General features: G+C 34.6%; 1 protein-coding gene across 4 annotated transcripts in view; it reads left to right on the top strand.

The window, feature by feature from the left end:
- Nucleotides 1-23,450, top strand: part of LOC128994175 (sister chromatid cohesion protein PDS5 homolog B-like) — a 40,644-nt gene that overhangs the window by 4,684 nt on the left and 12,510 nt on the right. For all 4 annotated transcript variants that reach the window (XM_054418541.1, XM_054418540.1, XM_054418538.1 and 1 more), the window contains exons 2-17: nt 680-772; nt 2,181-2,381; nt 2,861-3,045; nt 3,448-3,655; nt 4,610-4,869; nt 5,474-5,720; nt 6,032-6,183; nt 6,803-6,949; nt 7,485-7,666; nt 8,762-8,931; nt 10,020-10,124; nt 10,781-10,922; nt 11,777-11,928; nt 13,083-13,208; nt 16,436-16,537; nt 21,916-22,049. In XM_054418541.1, the coding sequence (XP_054274516.1) occupies nt 689-772; nt 2,181-2,381; nt 2,861-3,045; nt 3,448-3,655; nt 4,610-4,869; nt 5,474-5,720; nt 6,032-6,183; nt 6,803-6,949; nt 7,485-7,666; nt 8,762-8,931; nt 10,020-10,124; nt 10,781-10,922; nt 11,777-11,928; nt 13,083-13,208; nt 16,436-16,537; nt 21,916-22,049 (2,597 nt within the window). In that variant the 5' untranslated portion in view covers nt 680-688. The remainder of the gene's footprint in view (nt 1-679; nt 773-2,180; nt 2,382-2,860; nt 3,046-3,447; nt 3,656-4,609; nt 4,870-5,473; nt 5,721-6,031; nt 6,184-6,802; nt 6,950-7,484; nt 7,667-8,761; nt 8,932-10,019; nt 10,125-10,780; nt 10,923-11,776; nt 11,929-13,082; nt 13,209-16,435; nt 16,538-21,915; nt 22,050-23,450) is intronic.

Below are 23,450 nucleotides of genomic sequence, written 5' to 3'. Positions count from 1 at the left end.
AATATATAAATTAAATATATTTTACTATAAAAAAATAATTTATTAAACAAAATAGTATGTTTACGAGCAAAATCTGAATCAGAATCTGAAACCAGAATGAAGAATTCATTCCGGTAAGCAGGTGCCTACACGCGGGCTCGGAAACCAGCAGCCACTACGGCCACTTCCATTTGAATGCAAGTGCCATTCCTGCCGCCAAAAATCTGAATCGGCGTGCACTCTGGACTTACCGTTAGCTAGGCTTTCTCTTGATAAATTGCTCTCATTAAATTTGTTGTTTTTTTCTGATTCTATCTTAAACACATGCCAGTGTTTTAGATATTTCTAATAGTATATAACAAACTTAGAATTGCAAATAGTACAACTTAAACTAGGAACATCACACTAGGATTAAACTAGGCTGCAAATACACAAGATTTCTCAAACATGTATTAAAAAAATTAATCATGATGTTGTAATAGCATTATTTAATAGGCCTACAGTTATTACTGACCTACGTTTCATGACTAAGTCAAGTACCTAGTTAAAAAATTTTAAAAGGTTCCTTAACAATTTTTCTAATTTAGGCTATGTACGTAAAAAATCACATAACTTAGGTACGTTTCTTGACAGTTTAAATAAAGTATGGTAGATTCTTATTCCTATATTTAATGTTATTAAACCATCTGATTTCTTTCAGATTGTCGCAATGCCTCATGAAATAGTTTATCCTCAGGGCTGTCGGCCCATCAATGAAGAGCTGGGTTCAGATGAACTCATTCGCCGTCTTAAGGTAAGTTCACATAGTTTACTTACTGTCACTTCTCTCCAAATATGTGCAAATTTAATGATTTCATAATCTCTTTAGCTATAATACTAAGCTGGTTTACATCGGATCTTATAGTACCGGTAGTTGTAGCCCACTGTTGGGGAAAGAGGTGTAGACAAACTTGATTTTGGAGCTCTACAGAAAAGTATCTGTTAAACTGTTTGAAAAGCACAGAGTACATTAGTTTTCTTTGTTTCATTCTACGTACAGTAGACTCCCTCTTATCCGGACACCTTTTAACCGGACATCTGTTTAACCGGACTACACTCGGCGGAAATGACATCTCTTTAACCGGACAATTTTCATCAGCACATTGGTTTAACCGCACTAGATCGGCAGGAAGTGGGCGGTACTGAAACAACTGTTCTCGTGGGAAAGATTTGAGACCAGTTATGACATGAATAAATACAATGCTCTCCTAAATTTAAGTTGAATATCACAGTAAACGGCCTGTTTTAACAAGTTTTTGTGGACGTCGGTTTAACCGGAAAACCCGTTATCCGGACTGGCCTCGGTCCCGAGGAGTCCGGATAAGAGGGAGTGTACTGTATTCATAAAAACAAACGTACGTATTCATTTAAAACAAATATTTTTTTTCTTGTTTTAGGAATTTTTTTTATGACAATCTGAGTGTTAAATAGTGTTGTATTTTAGCTTCAAAAACTGTCTTTTGAATTTGTAAATTTTGCACCATGTAAACCAAATGTCAGACCTTAGTCAAACTTAAATACGACATAGGCCTACATTATGAATTTATGTGTGTTTTTATAACTCTTGCTTCACCAAAAACTTGTTTGATGTTGTTAATTACTTGCTTTAGTAATTAATAAAACAAAATCAAAAGCTAAAAAAATTCAGATATAAGCTTGTTTAGAAGGTAATTGACATTTAGTAGTCCGGCATATTTTGTAAACAAACAGTTTTTTTTACAAACACTAGGCCTAGTTTTATTTATTATGTAGCTGCTATTGTTGATGTGATGTTGTAGAGCACTTAATTAATATGTGGATTTAAGAAGGATCAAGGAATTCAGAATTCACTCTCGTATTACTTAATTTTTAAGTACGAGTTATGTTTTTAACCTTAAACATTGGCTTAGGCCTACTCAATCGAACATCACAATATTTGGCAGTAGGCTACATATATCTCTTGAATGCTGGCCAGAGATGGCACATTTGCTCCATTATATATGCTTCCTTACAAATATAGAAATTGCTGCTGACTATTTTGTTGCAAGCGTATTACTGTCAAAACACATATAAAACATCAAAATACAATACAACACAAAACGATAGTGCTATTATACCTAACTGTGCCAAGGTAAAAAATTTATCGGAAAGGATTGGTTGAAAATTGATCTGTGCTTTTACAGACGCTTGCCCACACGCTCCAAGCGATGGGCCAAGACGAGGGAATGTACCAGCAGTATATACCTCTGGCATTACATCTAGCTGAGGAACACTTTTTGATGCATCAAAGTAAAGATGTACAACTTCTCATAGCGTGTTGCATAGCTGACGTTCTCCGAGTTTACGCTCCGGAAGCTCCTTACAAGGATCCTGAACAAGTCAAGGTATTTGTCATTACTTGAGCCAGTAGCAAAGTGTTACTTTAGATAATGGGTAGAACTAGACATAAACCTCATGTTTTGTAGGCCTACCTAACCAGTTTTAGAAAAAAAATTAAAGTAGTTGAGCCTCTGACAGTGTGCTGATGTTTATTAATCATTTCTCGGTTGAATACCTGACTTATATTTATTTTGTGGAGAGTCAAAATGTATTTTTTATCCCAACAATCAATCCTAAGGTTATTTTAGTCAATTATTTTCTTTGATATTAGCTGTCACCAAAAATAGCTACTTTCTGTACGGAGTGATGAAAATGTAACTAAACAATATCATGCTTGGCTACTAGTTTGACTTTTGCCTGGTTTATTCTCGAGAATTCTCAAGTTGTTTTACCTACATGTTACCTAATGCAATAATTTCACAATGGGTTGTGTTACATTTCATTAGTACAGTGCAAGTCTAATTCTGGGTTTCTTCTGTTACAGTCGATATTCATGTTTCTGATCAAGCAGTTAAATGGCTTGAGAGATCCCAAGGATCCAGCCTTCAAGAGATATTTTTATTTGTTAGAAAATCTCGCGTATGTCAAGTCTTTTAATATGTGCTTTGATTTGGAAGATTGCCAAGAAATATTTTGTCACCTGTTTGCACTGATGCTGAAGATTGTCAAGTAAGTAGTCTTTTTTAATCCACGTACAAAGCTAATCCACCTCAATTATCGTGTTTCAAGTTATTATTGTAACAAAAACATCTGATTTAAATTTGATCAAACATCTTATCTTACATGAGTTGAACCAATACAAAAAGTATTTGTCATAAGAAAATGAGCAGTTTTTTCCTGAGCTTCTTTGTTGGAATCCTTTATTTAAAGCCCAAATATTATTACTGCACCAAAACACTTCACTGTAGTATTTTTATTAATTAGCTTTGGAATATTTAAACTTAGTTGCTACAATTAGTTGTGTGTGAAAATCATTTCTCCAGTTCTCTCCCAGGTTTGAATTTATTTAAAAATAACCCTGTGTGTTATTACAATCTACCACTCAAATCATTAACAATATTTTGTTTTCAGCGATGAACATTCAAGTAAAGTGAAGAGTTTTATGCTTGATGTTTTGGTCCCGTTGATCACAGAGTCAGATATTGTCAGCAATGAACTGCTGGATATTATTTTGATGAACATTGTCGAGCCTAACAAAACATCTCGGAAAAACGCCTATCACCTAGCCAAAGAACTCATCAATAAGTGCAGTGATACTTTGGAACCGTACATCAACGCCGTAAGTATCCTATACATAACTTCTAACTGCCTAGTTGACCAAGTTCCTCATCTTTGTGATCTAATATTAGTACTTCGATGATGCTATGTTAATTTTATTGTCCATTATTCAATTTTCGATTTAAAACAGTTGTAGTTTTGGTTCTCAATAATTTTTTTTTTACTTTTGTTTCTTTTCTAAAGAAACTCTTTGTTTGTGGAAACAATGTATATGTATGTGTATATGTATGTTGGTTTAATAAATGTCTCATATTTGCTATAAGTAGGCTACAAAAACCTTTTCTACCAGTTAATAGACCAGACAATCAGTAAATAAATATTTTTGACCCTAAGTCTTAACCCTTTAAAAAGTACACAATTTAAAGAGAAGAACTTTGCTTAATGTTCTGCAGAAATTAAACGGTCCAAGGTTTCTTGTATTTATGTTTACAAACAGCTAAAATAAATAAGTACCTAGTATTGTTGGGATATTGATCTGTTGGATTTTTCATTCCATCAACTGTCATTAAATACAGACCTAGTATTTGTCCTTGCTATACAAGGATCCAAGGATGGTTCTGTATTGAGAAAAAATTGTATAACTTCCTATCCAGAAAGTCAACACTAATATAAAAAATACCAACTGTGTGTGTGTTTGTTTCAACTGTGAATCTTGTTCTGATTTCTTTTGGTTTATTTGGGAACACCTAAACATAAATAACATTATTGAAAAACTTTCTGTTGAAAGGGTTTGCTGAAGTGATTGTTCACTGACACACTGAACCTACTTCGTCCATTGAAACCGATTGAATTAGGACCACATGGTACTTTCTTTCAATTAACCTCATTAATAAAAACATCTTGAGACAATGATTTACTAAAAAAACAATAGTACTGCTGATTAATACAATAATAATTGGCTCTACAACTTATTTTCATAAAGCACTTAAATATCACAAGAAATGTATTCTTACAGTTTTTCAACCAAGTGCTGATTCTGGGCAAGGAGGAGAAAGGTTTGTCAATCTGCAACAAAGTGTACGACCTGATATACGAGCTCAACAAGATCTGTCCGAGTGTTCTGCTGGCCGTGCTGCCGCAGCTCGAGTGTAAACTGAAGTCCAACCAGGAGCAAGAGCGGCTGGGAGCTGTAGCGTTGCTCGCTCGTATGTTCAGCGAGAAGGAGTCCGTACTGGCCAGGAACCACCATCAACTGTGGCGTGCGTTTTTGGGAAGGTTGGTCAAGTTTACATTCTCCCATTCAAATGAGGACAAGGTGTTGACTTGGTGTTGCTCTGCGTAGACTTAACGCGTACACATGACCCCTAGTTGATGTCTTTGTTTGCACCATCATTATTGATGTTTCAAATTTTACTGATAGAGTTGTCCTGTTTTTCAATATTTTTAACCGACTTATAATATTTTTGTTGGGCCTGTTTACCTGTTTTCCATCATGTCGATCTCTTATTTGAATTTTTGCTCAGCATCCTACACCATCTGTTTGTTTAGCAGCAGTTAATGCTGTTTTTACTAAATGGTAGGTTTATGTTGCATTTTGTTTATACTATACTTATTTTTGCAATATAATAACATGAATACTGTAATGTAAAGATGTTTCAAGCTCATATTAGTTTTTATTCCACTCTACTTAAAAAAAATACATTTAGTCTGTGATTTTTTTAAACTTGTTTTCATATACATTTTTATATAGGCCTACACCCAATAGAAAAAGCCTACATCGTCATCAAGCCCATTTTCAAGTGTAACACCATTTGTCCTAGATTTTCTTTTATCACTATATTTCTGCCTTCAACTTGTAATTAAATATATGTTGTTTCAGATTCAATGATATCAGTGTCACCATTAGAATAAAATGTGTCCAGTACTCGATGCACTTTTTGATTAATCACCCTGAACTGAGAAAAGATATCGTGGAAACATTGAAACTAAGACAACACGATTCAGACGAAAATGTCCGGTACGAAGTTGTGGCAGCCATCGTATCAACTGCAAAAAAAGATTTTGAAATTGTGTCTCAGAGTGAAGATTTGTTGGATTTTGTAAAAGAACGTACTTTGGACAAGAAGGTTGGTATTCAGAAATTAAGTCAACTTTCTTCTTATACCCCTTGAATGTAGATTCCTTATTTGTGCATCTAAAACTATATGTGAATGCCAATATGTGAATACAATACAATATGTGAATCTTTCTACAAATTTCTTATATGGAGGCTTTAAACTGGACTTAATACTTTTTAAGAGATCTGAGTCACATTGAGTCTTTGAAAATTTTAAAAATCTATCTTGTACCCTGGACTTTGTTATATTAAGGTAAGTTTACACTATGTCTGGCCTTTCTAAAGCTTATTATTGTTAATTGAATGTGTAATTTGTTTCAGTTCAAAATTAGAAAGGAAGCTATGACCGGTCTCTCCTTAATATACAAAAAGCATTTGTCTGATTCTGATGTTCCGCAAGCAACTAAAAAGGCTGTCCTCTGGATTAAGGATAAAATTTTGAAGGGATATTACATGCAGGGCATGGAAGATAGGTATGTTACCCAAAGATTATACACGTTTGTTTACTTCTCTTGTAGGATTATTTAAACACAAATAGTTTTATCAAATAATGCTAAAAAACACCATAAAGTCAATTACAATGTAACATAAGTAGGTATGTGTCTATTCACGATACTGATTTTTGAACATTGAAATCTGAATGGAGAATCTATCCTATACCAATACCCGACACGTCTGGGAAGATTTGAAATGCCGTAATCACAGAAGACGATGATAATGTCAACACTTCTGTGGGAGATGTTCAGGATTTTGTGGTGAAGACAGTGGTGACGTTCTGTGACCAGAAAGATGTTCAGGATTTCAGTGATCACAAAAGAAAGTCCGGTACCACCATATCCAAAAAGGACTTTGAGTACTGTCCGGGACAGGGGTTGATGTGATGTGGTATAATCATTCCATGTAGAAGATTTTGTACCCTACAATAAAAACAAAATTATCAGTAACAAGAATAGATTTTTCAGATTATCGGTTTTAAGAATCGATAAATTTTGGTATCCACACATCTAATTCTGTAGTAGAAACAAGTAGAAAAGATAGTTTGATACAAGTCATGATAACCAGCATCTTTTAAACACATTTTTAATATTTTAGGCTGCTGGTTGAAAGATTGCTGAATACTTCGTTAGTTCCTTACACCCTTCCACCTGAGGAGAGGATGAAAAAGTTGTACCACTTGGTTGGCACGATTGATGATCATGCAACTAAGGCATTTGTAGAACTGCAAAAAAGTCAACTGACGTAAGTATTATTTTTTACTGAACTTGTGTCAGTTAACAGGGTTGATGCTCTTAACATAGTTAGGTCAACTTTCTGTGGTAGAAGTAATAGGCACTTTTAATACTTTTTAATTTAAATGGCGGTCATATAAATGTAGGTATTTTAAACCAAATATGAATGGAGATGAGTGTATGAATAGTAGCGCGGTCTTGTAGTCTTGTTACTGACTAAGGCCGACATTTTCCTTAGACAGGACTGTTAATTAATAGCCCATACAGCCAATGGCAACTAAGGAAACTACAGTTTATAGTGGAATCCGTAAAAACCTCCTGTAAAACCTCGTTCCCATGGTCCGATCATGCTGGTTCGCGAACTCATTCAAGTTTATCCTGCCTTACACCTTTAGACCAAATACTGTAGATAACTGTTGGATTTTGGGTAGTAAATTAAATTGATTCTGTTAAAACATAAATGAAAAGTTAAAAATACTAAAATAGTAAATAATTGTAAAAGTTGCCGGTTGCCCTGATAACCATCAATGATTGTTTTATTACAGAGTGCGTAAGAGTGTGGGTGAGTGGCTGGAGATTCACAGGCGACCACCAAGTATGGAGAGAGAAAAGGATATAGGAGCACGACTTATCCAAATATCTCGGTTCCTCCCAGACCCATTAAAGGCTCAGGAATTCCTTGTCAGGTTTTCCAAAAATATGATGAAGGACCCAAGTTTATTGCTCGGTAAGTCTCACTTTCAAAGTAGATTTTATTAATTTAATTCACAAGATGTGCAAATGCCCCTGAACTAGTTAGGTTTAGTGAGTCGGTGGCTCAGTCGGTAGCGTCGCGGTCTTCGGGCCCAAGGCAGCGATGTCGTGGGTTCGGATCCTGGTCACTGCCACTAAAATTTATCAGTACAGTTCACCTTTGTACTGTACCAGCTCACTCCTTGCTTTGCTGTAAACGTTCCACGCACGGGCGGTTAGTCTATATGGACAGGCAAAATGCAAGGTTAAAAGACATGCCAACCTCTTAAAAAAAAAAAAAAAAAAAAAAAAAAAAATACTATCGGTAATAATGGTTTTAAATACCTTCAGTCATCCAGTTAAAATAAAGCTGGTTTCTGTCACCCAGGTTTCAGCACATTGTAGCGCTATCAGGCTCCAGGGTTTTTCTTTTTCTACATGTTCTATGGCCTACCTACACTTTCAAGGTAAGCTAGCTGCTATCCTCCTTTTTCTTCAATTCAAAATCCTAGCCTAGAGCCTTTCCTTGAACAAAACTCACATGTGTGTGTGCTTGTTTTGTAAATACCGATCTGTAAATGTTTACTAGTTTTACCTGTGTTTGTGTCATGTGGACTATGTGTACTCAACGACTTGTAATGGACTGATTAAATTTCACACTGGAGCCTGATAATATTGCTAAAATTTGCTGAAACCTATGTTGCAGAAAAAAAGACTATTTGAATCTCACGACTGAAAGTATTTAAACAAGTATTTGTGACAAACAAGAACTGTTCTGTTCACACTCCGTAGAGCATCTCCTACCAGGGTTTGTTGTACAAAAAAAAATGTTTTCAGCCATTAAGTAGATCACAATAGGCTTGGTCAATACATTATATCCACATGTTTAATGTCACAAGCTGAACCTAAAAGAGAAAACACTGAAAAGAAATCAATAGCTGATAATTTATCTCGATAAAACAAACCGTAGCATTCTACTTTCAAACTACAGAGTCATTAGAGTCATTAGTCATCATTCAATACAGACATGTCATTAGTTTGTGCCTGTAGGCCTACAGTTTACAGTTGATATGTTTGTATTGTATTGCAGGCATGGAAGCGTTGGTTCGCCCTGACATGTCTTGTAAAGACTGCACCCACACCACCAGTCTGGTGTTGAAGAAGCTAGGCCAGCCTGTCCAGACCAACTTGTACTACACTACTGTCAAGATGTTGCTGGAGAGGATCTCGTCAGTGATGGTGGACTCAATCGCCATCAGAGTAAGTCCAAGATATACTTATCTGACTAACCATTAGTTTTTGGATATGTGAGAAACTTAGAAAGTTCAATAGACTTACACTAGCTAGCTTGAAAACAGAGAAAATGGCCAGATGATATCTGAATTTAGAAAATCAAAAAGAAGACATTTATTTGAAATAGACAAGACTATACTATATTTTATATTTTTTAAGACTATATAGAAGATGGGATAAGTTTTTATTTCCTTCCTGATTTTGAGTGCAGGATTTTTGTCACCTCGCAATAAGGGAAACTTTTAACTTACAAGGCACGTCTGATTTGGTTGCCAGTAGCAAAGCAGTATTAGTAGCAGTAATCTCATATTATGTAATGTGTAATTATCCAATGTCATCATAACTATAGTCCGTGATCACGGCATGGATCATCATTATTATCTCCCATGATCGTGGAGACATCATCATTGTTTCCCACAATAGTGGTAAAATAAAGATCATCTCCTGTGATAGCAAAGTCATCGTGATCATCGCCCATTATAGTGGCAATCTTATGTGATCATGACGACAACATCATCGTCACTCGCTATAGTAGCCGAATTGTGGTCATTTTCAGCAATCACGGAGACAACATTATGGTCTTCTGCGATCGCAGCAAAATTTATCTTAAATTTTGTATCACACTTGCACACCTGACCCAAGCTAAATCACCAAATTAATTTGGGCCTCAACTGAACTTCTGGGACAACAGTTGGCCCGCCCCCACTCTAAAATTAAGGGGCCTGAAAACCCTACAAATAACCCTGTCTGTTATTTCTTAATATTTTTGGCCAATAAGTATCTAGGCCTATATAATTCTTATTTCATCCTGTCCAAAAATAAAATATGCACTTCTTACACCTAGGATTTTGAACTCTTCCTAGAGCCTTTTCTTGAACAAAACCCCTAGTTAGCAATTACATTCGGAGATCAAATATTTCTGAGAAGTGATAAGTAAGTTATTATTATTTTGAAACTGTGTTAAATTTACAACATTAACGTGAAACAATTAAGTTCATAAATCTGACAAATCCCCCTTGATTTGACATAAAGTTGAAATTTCACTTATGTTCCAGGCTCTGATTGGTTTTGTGGAAGACTGCTTGAAAGGTGGAAATCTGATTGAAGAAATAGGACTTCATCCTAACAATGCTGGTGAACGAGGCCTTAGACTACTTGTGGTAAGTGCCTCTGCCTTCCCTTGTTACTTTCTCCCCTATATACAGTAAGTCTATATGGAGGAAGTATTGTTTTTGTCAAAATTTATGAGTTTGAGTTTTAGGTGGAGAAATCTATTTTGGATCCCACTGAACCCAATAATGTGGTTTTAAAGTTATGTGTTTGTCTAGATGTGTAGATGTGTACAGAGCTACAGACAACACATATAGACCGATTTTGATGAAATTTGGTAAGTGGGCACTAATCCAAGGTATCTCAAGGTGTTTTTTTTACTCTTTGAAAATTGTAATGGTGATTTTCCTGGAAAAAATTACAGAAAAATCTGATTTTAAAAACGGCCCAAAACAATTTGGTTTAATATTTAGTATGTTATAGACCTTTCAACTCTTAAAAGAAATGTACAACCCTCATTGCTGTAAATATTACTGTTCAAAAGTTATTGCAACCTTTGTGAATTACGCCCTAAAATATGATAGTTACTCCCACCGCATTCCCATGCTAAGGGTTGTTGACAAATGGGAGAAAGTATGTGTCAGATTGCTTGCTGATACCGTTTAATCCAAATAGTATAAGTTAATTACTTGATGGAAGTATATTCAAGTTGTTAATATTAAACTATAACAGTTTTTTTGACTAACCAAACTTGTGTTTGTTTCAGATGCTTTCATACATTTTCCCCCATCATTTTCTACATGAAGACATAATTCAGCATTTAATAAGACTGTTAAGCATGGAAGAGGATTATATTGCCCCACTGGTTCTGACGGTGCTGACCTTCCTGGGGAAATACAAGCGGCTTGGTACGTAACTGTGCCACCCAGCTTATTATTATGTTTCTCATTATATGTATCTTAAAGCTAAATACTCAATGACATTTGGAAAATGGTAACTAGGTTGTAAATAAGTCCTTAACAATAATCCCAAAGCCAATTTGCTTTTTTTCCTTTATAAAAACTAGGTTGTAAATAAGTGTATCAAACGTGAAACTTTTTTGTTATTACTTGGCCTGTACGTACATAGGCTCTCCAATATTATTTGTTTTGTAAAAAGAAGTGTTTTGAAACAAATTTAAAATATTCACTGCATTCAAAATTTTGTATTAACACCTAAACCTCTATTAAAGCATAGATAAAACATACTCCCTTAGTAGATTGGTCATCCTTATGGAACAGCTGAAGCCAATTTTATTGTTATTTCAGTAATTTAAAACCTCGTTCAACCAAATAAAACGATCTAATAATTAACAATAACTGGTCTCCTAGTTATATAACCAAACAGTAAAGCACAAATCATGAAAAATAATACATACCCTATGAAAAATAATAGAGACAAAATTTCCTCTAAATCGCTCCACTAGCGATCAGTGTCGACATACATGAACTAGACACAAAAAACAAGTTTCAAAATTTACAATGGGATGAGAAGTATACTTGTTTTGCTTAGTCTATGATTAAATCTTTACTGTACATTCAAAGTCGATGCAAGTTATTCCCTTAGGTTTGCATCATCAACGATTTTGACTATCACGATCACTCAGTCACTCATTATCGTGGATAATCGGGAGTCTACTGTACTATGAGAGCTGACTAGGACATAGTTTGCTTCCCTAGTATGGCCTACTGTAAGATTATATTAATCAATGTTGTGTTTTCAGATGACGTGGTCCCCAATGAAATAAATCAACTGATTCCCATTTGTAAGAGGTTTGTGGAGACTGGAACTCCCAAGCAAGCGAAACATGCGATAAGATGTTTATTCAAAAATGTTTCAAACAATGTTGAAGGGCTGTTTTCTGAAATGCTAGAGGTAATATACTACTTAAAGTTATGAACTGTTTAGGTATACAGTATAATCATAATTGTTGAAATTGACCTGGTGAGATTTATGAGGAGGGAAATGTATGGGTCCCTGGAATAGTGCTTTCAAAACAGGTTTGAGCTTATTGGAAATAATCTTTGGAATATGTGGTCCAAGACATTTTATGTGCTCCAAAAAGCTGACATAATTTACACCTAGGAAGGTTAAAATCTATATTTATAGTAGATTCATTAATTTGTAATTCAATTTAATTTGATCAGCACTAAAACTTTATCAAGTAAAAAAAAAAAATATAATAGGTTACGTACCTTACGTTGTCAATCCTAGGATAGTCTTTTCAAGCGACTAGTTTCGAAACTGACGTTTCATTTTCAAGCCTTGTCTAACATAAAATTATTTGAACATAATGTTCTTGTCAAAATACACAAATACACATTTAACACGCACAAATACATTAAGTAACAGAAAGACGCGCGGCCGGCTATAACACGCACGACGACACGACTCAACTGGCAGTCGGCGTTAGTATGAGTGGCAGTCGGTAGTTGAGTCGTGTCGTCGTGTCTTTCTATAGCCGGCCGCGCGTCTTTCTGTTACTTAATGTATTTATGCGTGTTAAATGTGTATTTGTGTATTTTGACGAAGACATTATGTTCAAATAATTTTATGTTAGACAAGGCTTGAAAATGAAACGTCAGTTTCGAAACTAGTCGCTTGAAAAGACTATCCAAGGATTGACGATGTAAGGTACGTAACCTATTTTATATTGTCTTAAATCAATCCTGGAGACAATGCTCAATAAAAAAAAAATAGATCAAAGCAAAGTTACTTGTGTAACCTGAATGAATAAGTCGGTTTTGGTAAAAATTTGGCAACTTCATTGGATTAAAACACATCAACAGCAGAAAATATTGTCTTACTCAACCCAAGCTTGGTTACAATATGTTTTACTTTTTCCGTTTATGTAAGTAGCATATTTGAAACAAGAATTTTTTTGGTGTTTTATTAGACATTATTAGAACAAATGTTAGTTGTGTATAGACATGCTTATAATTTGTTTTGTCAAGTGTAATTTCTCAGAGGTAGAACAAGTGTGTCAGTTACTCTTACAATTTAATCTTAACTTTGGTTTCCCTTTTCAGAAAGTAAAGGAGAACCTAACACCTACTTCACCAAACTACAGGACAGCAATTGTAGCACTCGGTCACATTGCCTATAACCTGCCAGACCACTACCCTGTTCACATCAAAAACTTGGTATCTAGAAAGGTACGATTCTACCAACAATTCAACTTAGCCTTGATCTATTGGTATGACAAAAGGTTTGGATTACATACATTCAGACTTACCTGTAGGTTTGATTTAGTTTTTGATAGAAAGAGATGTCTTGCCTTTATAGTGGATGAGCCTTCTCAATAGGAAATGCATTTATATTAGGGGTCTCTTAATTACCTCAACAGTAGTTGGTTCTGAGCACATAAAAGTCTTATCAGATGTTTGTTTATGATCTTCATGGTTTATTACTAGGGTGATGATGCAATAAAAAACCCATTAGCAGTCCCAAATCCATTAACATTTTATCACGACAGTAATTGTTGTATTCAAGTACTTCCAAGTAGTGATGGTCAAAACCAGAAATTTCGAATCTCAAAACCGAAACCGAAACTTTAAAAAATCGAATCCCGAATCTCGAATCTCAAAACCTATACACGAAACTTTTTTGCTTAGCTGGTTACAAAGGTCAAGGTTACAAAAAATACACATAATCATAAAATGTTAAGTATGCAATCAAAACTGAAAGAGATCAACTCCTGACCATGACAAAACATAAATACATGTGAATGTGACTGATAATCTTAAAATCCAATACAACATAATTTTTCATAAACAACCAACAAAACAAATAATTAAACTTCTAACACCAACATAAACATGAATATTAAATTAATTAGAACATTTAGTGGTCAATATTTCTTTGCGTTTAGTAAATATTGATGTGAAACTGAATTGTACCAGTTATAGTATTTAAGATACCTTTTGAAGTTCAGAATAAAAGTCGCTTGTTTCATTACTGTTAATGGTAATGTTTGCTCTGTTGCTACCAGCTTGTTTGGAAACAGTGTTAAAAACAATAACAATGGCACAAAAAAATGTCATCAGTTTCAAAAATAAAACTGCCAAAATCTTCAATTTCAAAACTTTTGAATCTCGAAACTTTGTGATCGAATCTCGAAACCGAAACTTTTCCTAAGTTTTGATGGTTTTGAGATTTGAGATTCGGTTTTAACACATCACTACTTCCAAGAACTGTTGAGTTTTATCACTTTTATTCCTATACGACTTTCTCCACTTCTATTTTATCATAAAAATAATAGTTTTATGATGACTGTAAATTTTATCTCTAACTCAGTCTATTTTCGTGAATATTCAGTTTGCCCACTGGCCTTTGCCTACTGCCATAAAACTGTTATGGCTTCGTATTAAAGTTGTAACTGATCTACAATCTTATTTTATAAGTTAAGATATTTGTTATGGATATTTTACCTTTCTATTGATGAAGCCACAAGCGTAGTAGTTGTTGTTTGCATAATTTGTTTTCCGTTATGCAAGCCTACTCGGTCTTAAATTATGTCATTGTATGTTCTGTATCTTGTCTTATATTTTGTTGGATGTGGCTGTTTAACCCTTAGAGTGCCAGGCGAGAAATAAAAGTAACGCTCAAAAAATGCCGATGATTTTTCCCGAAGGTCGCGCTAAAAATGCCGAGCGCGATCTGGCGATTTTTAGGTTAAAATTTCGTAAAAATCGAATTTTCGATATTTCGACCAACGAAAATCGATGTATCGCATCTAGTAACTTTCGACTCAATGTTAATATATGGGTTAAAAGAATCCGAGTATCCATTCGGTTGTTATGACAACTGTTCGATCATTACGAAACGTCCGGTCAGCCGGACGTTGGCACTTTTGGCTTGTTCTAAAAACGTCCGGTCGGCCGGACGTCGGCACTTTTGGCTCGTTTTAAAAACGGTTCCCCGGACGTTGGCACTCAAAGGGTTAAGGTTTAAATTTTTTTGTTTCCTATATTTTTTATTGTGTTGAAAGTACTTTATGCAATCTAAATCTTATGAACTAGAATTATGATAGTGATTTTGCTACCCTCATTGTAACCTACTCAATTTATATAGGCCATCCTAAATAATTAGGTCCAGGCCTGGGTCTTTTGACTCACTTTGGAAGAGCTTTCAAATATACTAAGAAAATTGGATTGAGTCTGAGATAATGAACTAATGATTGATATGTGTGGATGTTAACTTTGTAAATGAAAAGACAATAATATTACTCTGTGGTAATCCAAATTTTAGTTTAAGAAAAAAACTTTGCAAGAGATGTATCCATCTTATAATTAGTTTTCAAGCTGATAAAAAAGATGCTCTTTGCCATTACTTCATCATAACATCCTGTTTTTCATCGTCATCTCTTGAATGTGAACAGCTGGCAACTACACTGTTTTTGTACTGAATGCTTTTATGTTTTTACAAGCTTAAAAAACAATTAGACATTGTGTTGGTTGGAAATAATTTATATCATGGCTATTCAAAGTCTCTCAGAGTAAAATAGGTAAAGCCTTTATCTTAATTGTGATTTTTCTTGACACAATCCTCGTAGGAGTAAAGGTTTTAATAATGTGTGGTACAGTAATTGTTGTTAGAAAACCATGAATGTAGGATACTATCCATTTTCATAGTAATTTCAATGTATTAAAATTAAAAATAATGGTTCAAATACTGATCTGAAAAGAAAACCGCTAAAATACGGGTAGCCGCGTACCGTACCGATTTTGTACCGAGAACCGAGGTACAAAATATTGTACCGTACCGAACCGTACTGACCTTAAATTTTCTGTACCGCAGACCCCTAATTTATATTCTATCACAAAGAAAGAAATATTGCAATGGTAAAATCAAACCTATTTTGGCATAGAATCTTTTACCACGAATAGTTCCTTAATAACATAAACTTACTATCATCAACAACGAATAAGATCTGTAAACAAAAATAAGGTTCTACTGCAACCAATTTGGATGTGAAACAAATCTACGACTCAATATCATATGACCAACTAGGAAGCTCTCATTCGGAAGACACACTCGGAGGAGCTAAAGACTACAGCCTTCCCATCCACCACACCACACAAATCAGTAAGAAACCGTCGTATATTGGCTGCAAAATTCTAAATTCCCTTCCATTGTACACAAAAAAACTTTCAGGAAAAAAACTGAAACAGGAACTTTAGAAATGGCTTATAAATCAGTGTACTCAATCAAGGAATTTTTCAACTTAAGATAGACCCTAATGTAAAACCAAACAAACCAAATAATTATTGTAAAATAAGAACAACTTTCTATTAGCCTACATGTATGACACTTATGTATTTCTTTAAAAACTTACAAAAAAAGATGTTTGTCTATTATCAGTATGTGTATTGTTGTGCAGATTGTGAAGGAGCTGCTGGTGAAGGAGAGTGACGGAGGAGGCCAAAACAATGATGATGATTGGTGTGAGGAAGACCAGCTACCAGAGGAGACTAGGTGCAAGGTAGACACTTGATGATATAATTTACACTTTATCAACGTCACTAAAATTCACAGCGAGATGCCGTACTGCTAACCCACTGGTGCTCAAGTAGTATGTCGAATCCAACATGCGAAACCTAGTCTCATCGTGTGTCTCATAGAGGCAATCGACTCAATCTATGGTGGAAATAGGATGGTAGAATGTTAGCTCAGTTGGATACGAACCTGCACATGAAGAGACCTCAACGCTACACTCATGAGTGCAACGCCTTAGCCAACTGAGCTACCATGCCACCGTCAGCTGACCGGGACGAGTACCTCTGTAAGCACACGTCGCTACAAGCGCTCACAAGTTAGATTTGACAAACTACTAAGCACCAGTAGATTAGCAGCTATCTCACTGTGAAATGCGGTGTTGTGCTACAAACCTGACCATACCTATCACTAACATAACTGGTAGTACTATGTTGTTCAAAGGTTTATTGCGGACATTTTCCATCACGATTGTAAAAAACAATACACAACGTTTCGGGATCTGGAATCTGATCCCGTCCTAAGGTGAAAAACCTTAACTAACACATTACAACTAACAATACACAAACGCCCAACCCAAGTTGGAATGCACTACAGAAGGTAGCAGTCAAAAATATGCACTGTATAGCAGTCAAGTCATGATACAACATGCAAATAATAACCAATCACAAAACCCTATAATCTATAAAAGGTGTAACGTAAAAAGCTCACACAATGGAACACTAATAGCACCGTTCGCAATGACTCCACCAATGAGACTGATGCAACATGGCCGACCAATCGGAAACACGTAGACAACAGAAATGGCTTCCGGTCCCTGGAAAAGTAAAACCAACAAAACGGCAGAGCGATGTACGATGCCGCAAGATAGGTGTTAATTCTGTTTATTCCTATCACGAGTTTTACTACGAGTTAACATAACGTGCGAATTTTGAGGAAAACTCGTTATTTCACCATTTATTGAACAATTAAGTTCCCTATCCCTTAGTTCCTTGTTCAAAATGGGTAGCCAAAGTGGCCTGATTTCAACCGATGACTGACTGATTGGTTGGTCTGATAATTTAATGTATGAGGCTTCAATGAGTTTACGTTTGAAAAAATGAGGTTCCTTATGGACAAGTTTTGCCTCTTCAAAATTCATACGATGATTTTCGGACCAGCAATGATGAGCGATCTTAGATTTTTCCACTAAACCTTTTTTAGTGTTTTCTCTGTGTTCTTTGATTCTAACGTTCAACGGTCTTTTTGTCTCACTGTGAAATGCGGTGTTGGAAACCCTAAAAATAATTGAGACTCTTCTCACAAACGACGATACTTTAGCATTCAGAACTAAACTCCCTGTTAACGTCATAATGGAACTTTTGGACTTGTGTACTCAGTGTAACTATTTCCAATTAGAGGGTAAATTATACCGTCAAGATGAGGGTATGGCCGTGGGGTCCCCATTGTCACCTATCTTTGCCAACATCTTTATTACACTCGGGAAAAATTTAAAAGTGGAGGTGTTTTGATATTATCTAAGCTTGGTTTAAAGTGGGAGCAGGTGAACTATGCTAATATTGAAGTGTTAAGGGAAGAAAAAGTGTTTGAGTTCTGTTGTTCAAAATATTTTTTTGTAGGGGATGAAATTCTTTTGGTTGGTATATATAGATCACCTGCAAGTAGTGTTAATGAATTTTTAAGTCGATTAGGTATTCTATGTGACTATGTGTTATCAAAAAACAAAAAGGTGGTAATAGTAGGAGATTTTAATATAAATGTTTTAGTAAACAGCAAACAAAGCAAGGATTTTGATAATTTGTTAAAATCTCACGGTTTGAAATTTTTAGTAAATTTTCCAACAAGGGTCACAGCTAACTCAGTAACGGCTATTGATAACATTCTAACAAACATTCCAACCCATGAATTAAAGACCACAGGAGTCATAACTGAGCTTTCAGATCACGATGGACAAATCTTAGAAATAAATATTTTAGATAAATGTATAAAAAACAATTACATTTTTAAAAAATCCCGACAATTCTCAGAAGAAAATAAGCTCCAATTTTATCAAATGCTGGAAAAGGAAAACTGGAATGATGTTTATTTAGCACCGGTAACAGAAAAGTACAATATTTTTCACAAAACGTTAATTTACTATTTCAATTTATGTTTTGAAAATAAACTTGTCAAAATTTACAACACAAAGAAATCCTGGATAAATCCAGAAATTAAACAAGAAAAACAGGAAATTATAAAAATGAGTAGAATAGCTAGAAAAGTACAAAATAAATGTACTTTCTCTAAACTAAATAAAAGAAAAAAAATATTAAATAAAAAAATTTCTGAGAGTAAAAAGAAGTTTTTTGATTTCCAAATTCATAATTCAAGTAACATTAACAAAACCACATGGAGAATAATTAATAATGAAGTTTCAAACAAAAAAAACACTTACTCAGAGAATATTAGTCTTCGACTGAATGATGAACTAATTGAAAATCCTACTTATGTTGCAAACATGTTTAATAATTACTTCATAGATGTTGTAGATAGCTTTAGTGTTAGGCAACCTTTAGATAAAAATAGAGGAACAACTAATCAAGTTAGCGATGTAAATAAAACAAAAGGGCTTTTTGAAAGTAGGATATTTAAGTGCACTCCTGTAGATGATAAGGAAATGGAAAGAATTGTTGGTTCACTTAAGAATAAAATGTCTAGTGGTTATGATGATATACCAACTAAATTATTAAAATATGTAGGGAACCTTTTAGTAAAGCCACTTGTACATTTGGTGAATTCCTCTTTTGTGTCTGGCTTATTTCCGCATCAACTAAAAATTGCAAAGGTAATTCCTTTACATAAAAAAAACGAAGTTACTGAAATATCTAACTATAGACCTGTTTCATTGCTCCCTGCTGTATCAAAGGTATACGAGAAAGCAATGTACATTAGATTGGTAGATTATCTTGAATCAAATAAGTTATTTGATAATTCTCAACATGGTTTCAGAAATGGAAGATCAGTAATAACAGCAGCTACTGACTTCATTGAGTCCATCGTAGAATCAATTGAAAACGGTGAAAATGTTCTAGGGATATACATGGATCTCTCTAAAGCATTTGATAGTGTTTGTCATTCAATTTTGCTAGAGAAACTGGAAAGTCTTGGAATAATGGGAGTCCCCTTAAAATGGTTTCAATCTTATTTGGATGGTCGGATGCAATTTGTTGAAATAAAATCAAACAAAAACAATTATTTAACTACATTTAACTCTCATAAACGTAGAATTAAGTGGGGGGTGCCACAGGGTTCAATTTTGGGACCAATTTTGTTTTTATGTTATATAAAAGAATTGCCTAAAAGTATTGTTAATCCTCAAAAGAGTAAGATTTGTTTATATGCAGATGATTCAAATTTAACAGTGGCGGGGAAAAGTAAAGAGGAGTTGGAAATTTCGGCCTTTGTAGAATTGTATAATATACAACAATTTCTAAAAAATAATAATTTGAATCTTAATACAACAAAAACAAACTTTATGTCCTTTTCGACTAAACAAAGTAAACAGAAACTTGAACCCAATTTGATCATTGATTCAGAATCAATAGAACAACTTTCTGAAGCCAAACTTTTAGGTCTCTATGTAGATGAACATCTAAGTTGGAATAAACACGTTGAAAAATTATTAAAAAAGCTTAATTCTGGAGTGTACGCATTGGAAAGAATGTCTTATTTGTGCAATTTAGATGCACTTAAAAAAATATATTTTGCCCATATTCATTCTCACATAAACTATGGCATTGGACTATATGGGGCAACTACGATTAAAAATTTAAATAAAATTCTAATCATGCAAGAAAAAGCCATTAGAACTATGTTACACCTTAAAAAAGATGAATCAGTTAAATCTCACTTTAAAAATCTAAATATTTTAACAGTTTTTGCAGCGTATACTTTTGAAATAGCATGTATAGCTAAAAGAGACAGCCTAAAATATGAGCCAGTTGTGCCACATATTTACAATACAAGACATAAAAAGGATATTGTAACTTCAACCTATAAGCTGGAATTCTCAAAAAAAAAAACCAACTTTTGCTGGATCACTAATTCTAAGGAAATTGCCTGCCTCTATAAAAGAGGAATCAAATTATAAATTATTTAAATCTAAATTAAAAAAACATTTAATAGAAAAGGCGCCTTATACAATGGAGGAACTCATTGAATAAATACCTATTCATACTTAAAATGTATTTATATCTTTAAGCTAGTTTAGTACTTTATACTTGACACTATTTTTGTACCCATGTACATGTAAGGAAAATAAAGATGTTTTGATTTGATTTGATTTGATGGAGGAGTTTGAGCAAAAAGCTTTGGCTTCAGCTCGGCTCAAACCGAAGATATGGTGGAGATATGTCGAGTGGAGACCGTTGAACGTTAGAATCAAAGAACACAGAGAAAACACTAAAAAAGGTTTAGTGGAAAAATCTAAGATCGCTCATCATTGCTGGTCCGAAAATCATCGTATGAATTTTGAAGAGGCAAAAATTGTCCATAAGGAACCTCATTTTTTCAAACGTAAACTCATTGAAGCCTCATACATTAAATTATCAGACCAACCAATCAGTCAGTCATCGGTTGAAATCAGGCCACTTTGGCTACCCATTTTGAACAAGGAACTAAGGGATAGGGAACTTAATTGTTCAATAAATGGTGAAATAACGAGTTTTCCTCAAAATTCGCACGTTATGTTAACTCGTAGTAAAACTCGTGATAGGAATAAACAGAATTAACACCTATCTTGCGGCATCGTACATCGCTCTGCCGTTTTGTTGGTTTTACTTTTCCAGGGACCGGAAGCCATTTCTGTTGTCTACGTGTTTCCGATTGGTCGGCCATGTTGCATCAGTCTCATTGGTGGAGTCATTGCGAACGGTGCTATTAGTGTTCCATTGTGTGAGCTTTTTACATTACACCTCTTATAGATTATAGTGTTTTGTGATTGGTTATTATTTGCATGTTGTATCGTGACTTGACTGCTATACAGTGCATATTTTTGACTGCTACCTTCTGTAGTGCAAACCAACTTAGGTTGGGCGTTTGTGTATTGTTAGTTGTAATGTGTTAGTTAGGTTTTTTCACCTTAGGACGGGATCAGATTCCAGATCCCGAAACGTTGTGTATTGTTTTTACAATCGTGATGAAAAATGTCCGCAATAAACCTTTGAACAACATTATCTCACCATCACCAACAATGAACTTCAAACAAAGAGTACTATGTTAATTTATCATTCTAACAGGAAATAAATTCTTACTGTTTCAGGGTGTGAAATTTAAAAAAATGGAAAATATTCTTTTAAGGTTTTAGATTGATTTAATTTTTTGTTCCAGATTGAAGGCCTGAAAGCTATGGCAAGATGGCTACTGGGTTTGAAGAATGACAAGATGTCTGCACAGAAAACCTTCAGAATGCTTGCAGCCTTCATGACCAACAAAGGAGACCTTCTGCAGTCTGGCAAGCTTAGGTGAGACGCACCAATGATTTTATTTAATGGTTTTATGTTATGTAAGATAGGAATAAATCAAGACAAAAGTACTCAATAAAATGAGACATTGTACACCTCATTATGCTGTAAACAGTTTTGAGAGCGAATGGCTATGTGGAATAGTGTTGGCCTTTTGTTATGAAGCTTTTGTTTTGTTGGGTTTGGTTGGGATGCTGCCAAATGCCAATAGATTTTAGTTTTGCGATAGTGATGTTACTTGGTGGTTTACAGGATATCTTTAGCTCCTGGTCCACTTATAATAGAAATAAGTATAGATCTCTCCCTAGAGGAAAGATCTTATTTCTACCATAAAAGGTCTTCAATTTGAATTTAAGCCATAAGTGAATTTAGCATTTTTCTACATTTGTTATCTATGGTAGTTCATGGGGGCTGAATTCAATTAGTTTTATGAGGTTTGAGTCATTTACCACTGTTATTTAATTGATCAATTTTTAATACCAATATAAACAAGTATTATCTATTAAAAAAACGTTTAAAAATTTCCTAAAAGATTGGCTCCGTAGAAGTGGTGTTTTGACTGAGGCTATAAAATTATTTTGGTCCAAATTTAAATCATCAGTTGACACCGCAACATCACTTAGATACAAGTAGGGGTGTGCGATGCATCGAAAATGCATCGAAATTTCGATTCGATTCGATTCGATGCATCGAATCGCGATTCGATTCAGCATGCATCGAAATCACGATGCATCGATTTGGCCTCGATGCATCGAAAAAGACCGATGCATCGGTTAGCTCCCGATGCAACGATTACGTCCCGATGCATGTTTAAAACTAATTCAGGACTCCAAAATGAGTTTTAGATAGGGAAGTGTCAATTATCGCTACCACCGATACTCGGACATTGCCGATACTAGGAATATCGGTATCAAGAATCGATTGCCAAACATCGATTTCGCCCGATTCCGCCGATACCGACAGCCGACAGGGATGGATAGATATTTTATTTTAACATTTATTTATTTGATATCTATTAGTTTTGTAATCACGCTAACAACTTTAGTAACCAACTTAGCACACTATTTAGTTCAAAACAGCTAAAGTTTATTTTCAGCTGTTCTCTCTGCAGGCAGATGATATTGCACAACACAATACAATCTACATTTCAAGATGTCAGACAGTCAGAATTCAGTCTCAGACAACCGGCGCGCGAGTGTCCTCAACACGAAATTATACTAAAAAATGTCTGTATCAATAAGTCAGATCTTTAAATGTATTATTTTTATTTTTAGAACAAAATAAATAACCTAAACTTGTCTAAATGTTCAGTTTCATCCCTGCATTACGCATCATTAGAAAAATTCGATTCAATTACAACATCGAAGTCAGAGGGTTAGGCTTGCACTTGCCTATTGCACC

Source organism: Macrosteles quadrilineatus, unplaced genomic scaffold (assembly GCF_028750875.1).
Source record: "Macrosteles quadrilineatus isolate MER2022 unplaced genomic scaffold, UCM_ALF_1.0 Scaffold_5__1_contigs__length_97177068, whole genome shotgun sequence".
Lineage (NCBI taxonomy): Eukaryota > Metazoa > Arthropoda > Insecta > Hemiptera > Cicadellidae > Macrosteles > Macrosteles quadrilineatus.
This window is presented reverse-complemented; position numbering and strand designations above follow the sequence as displayed.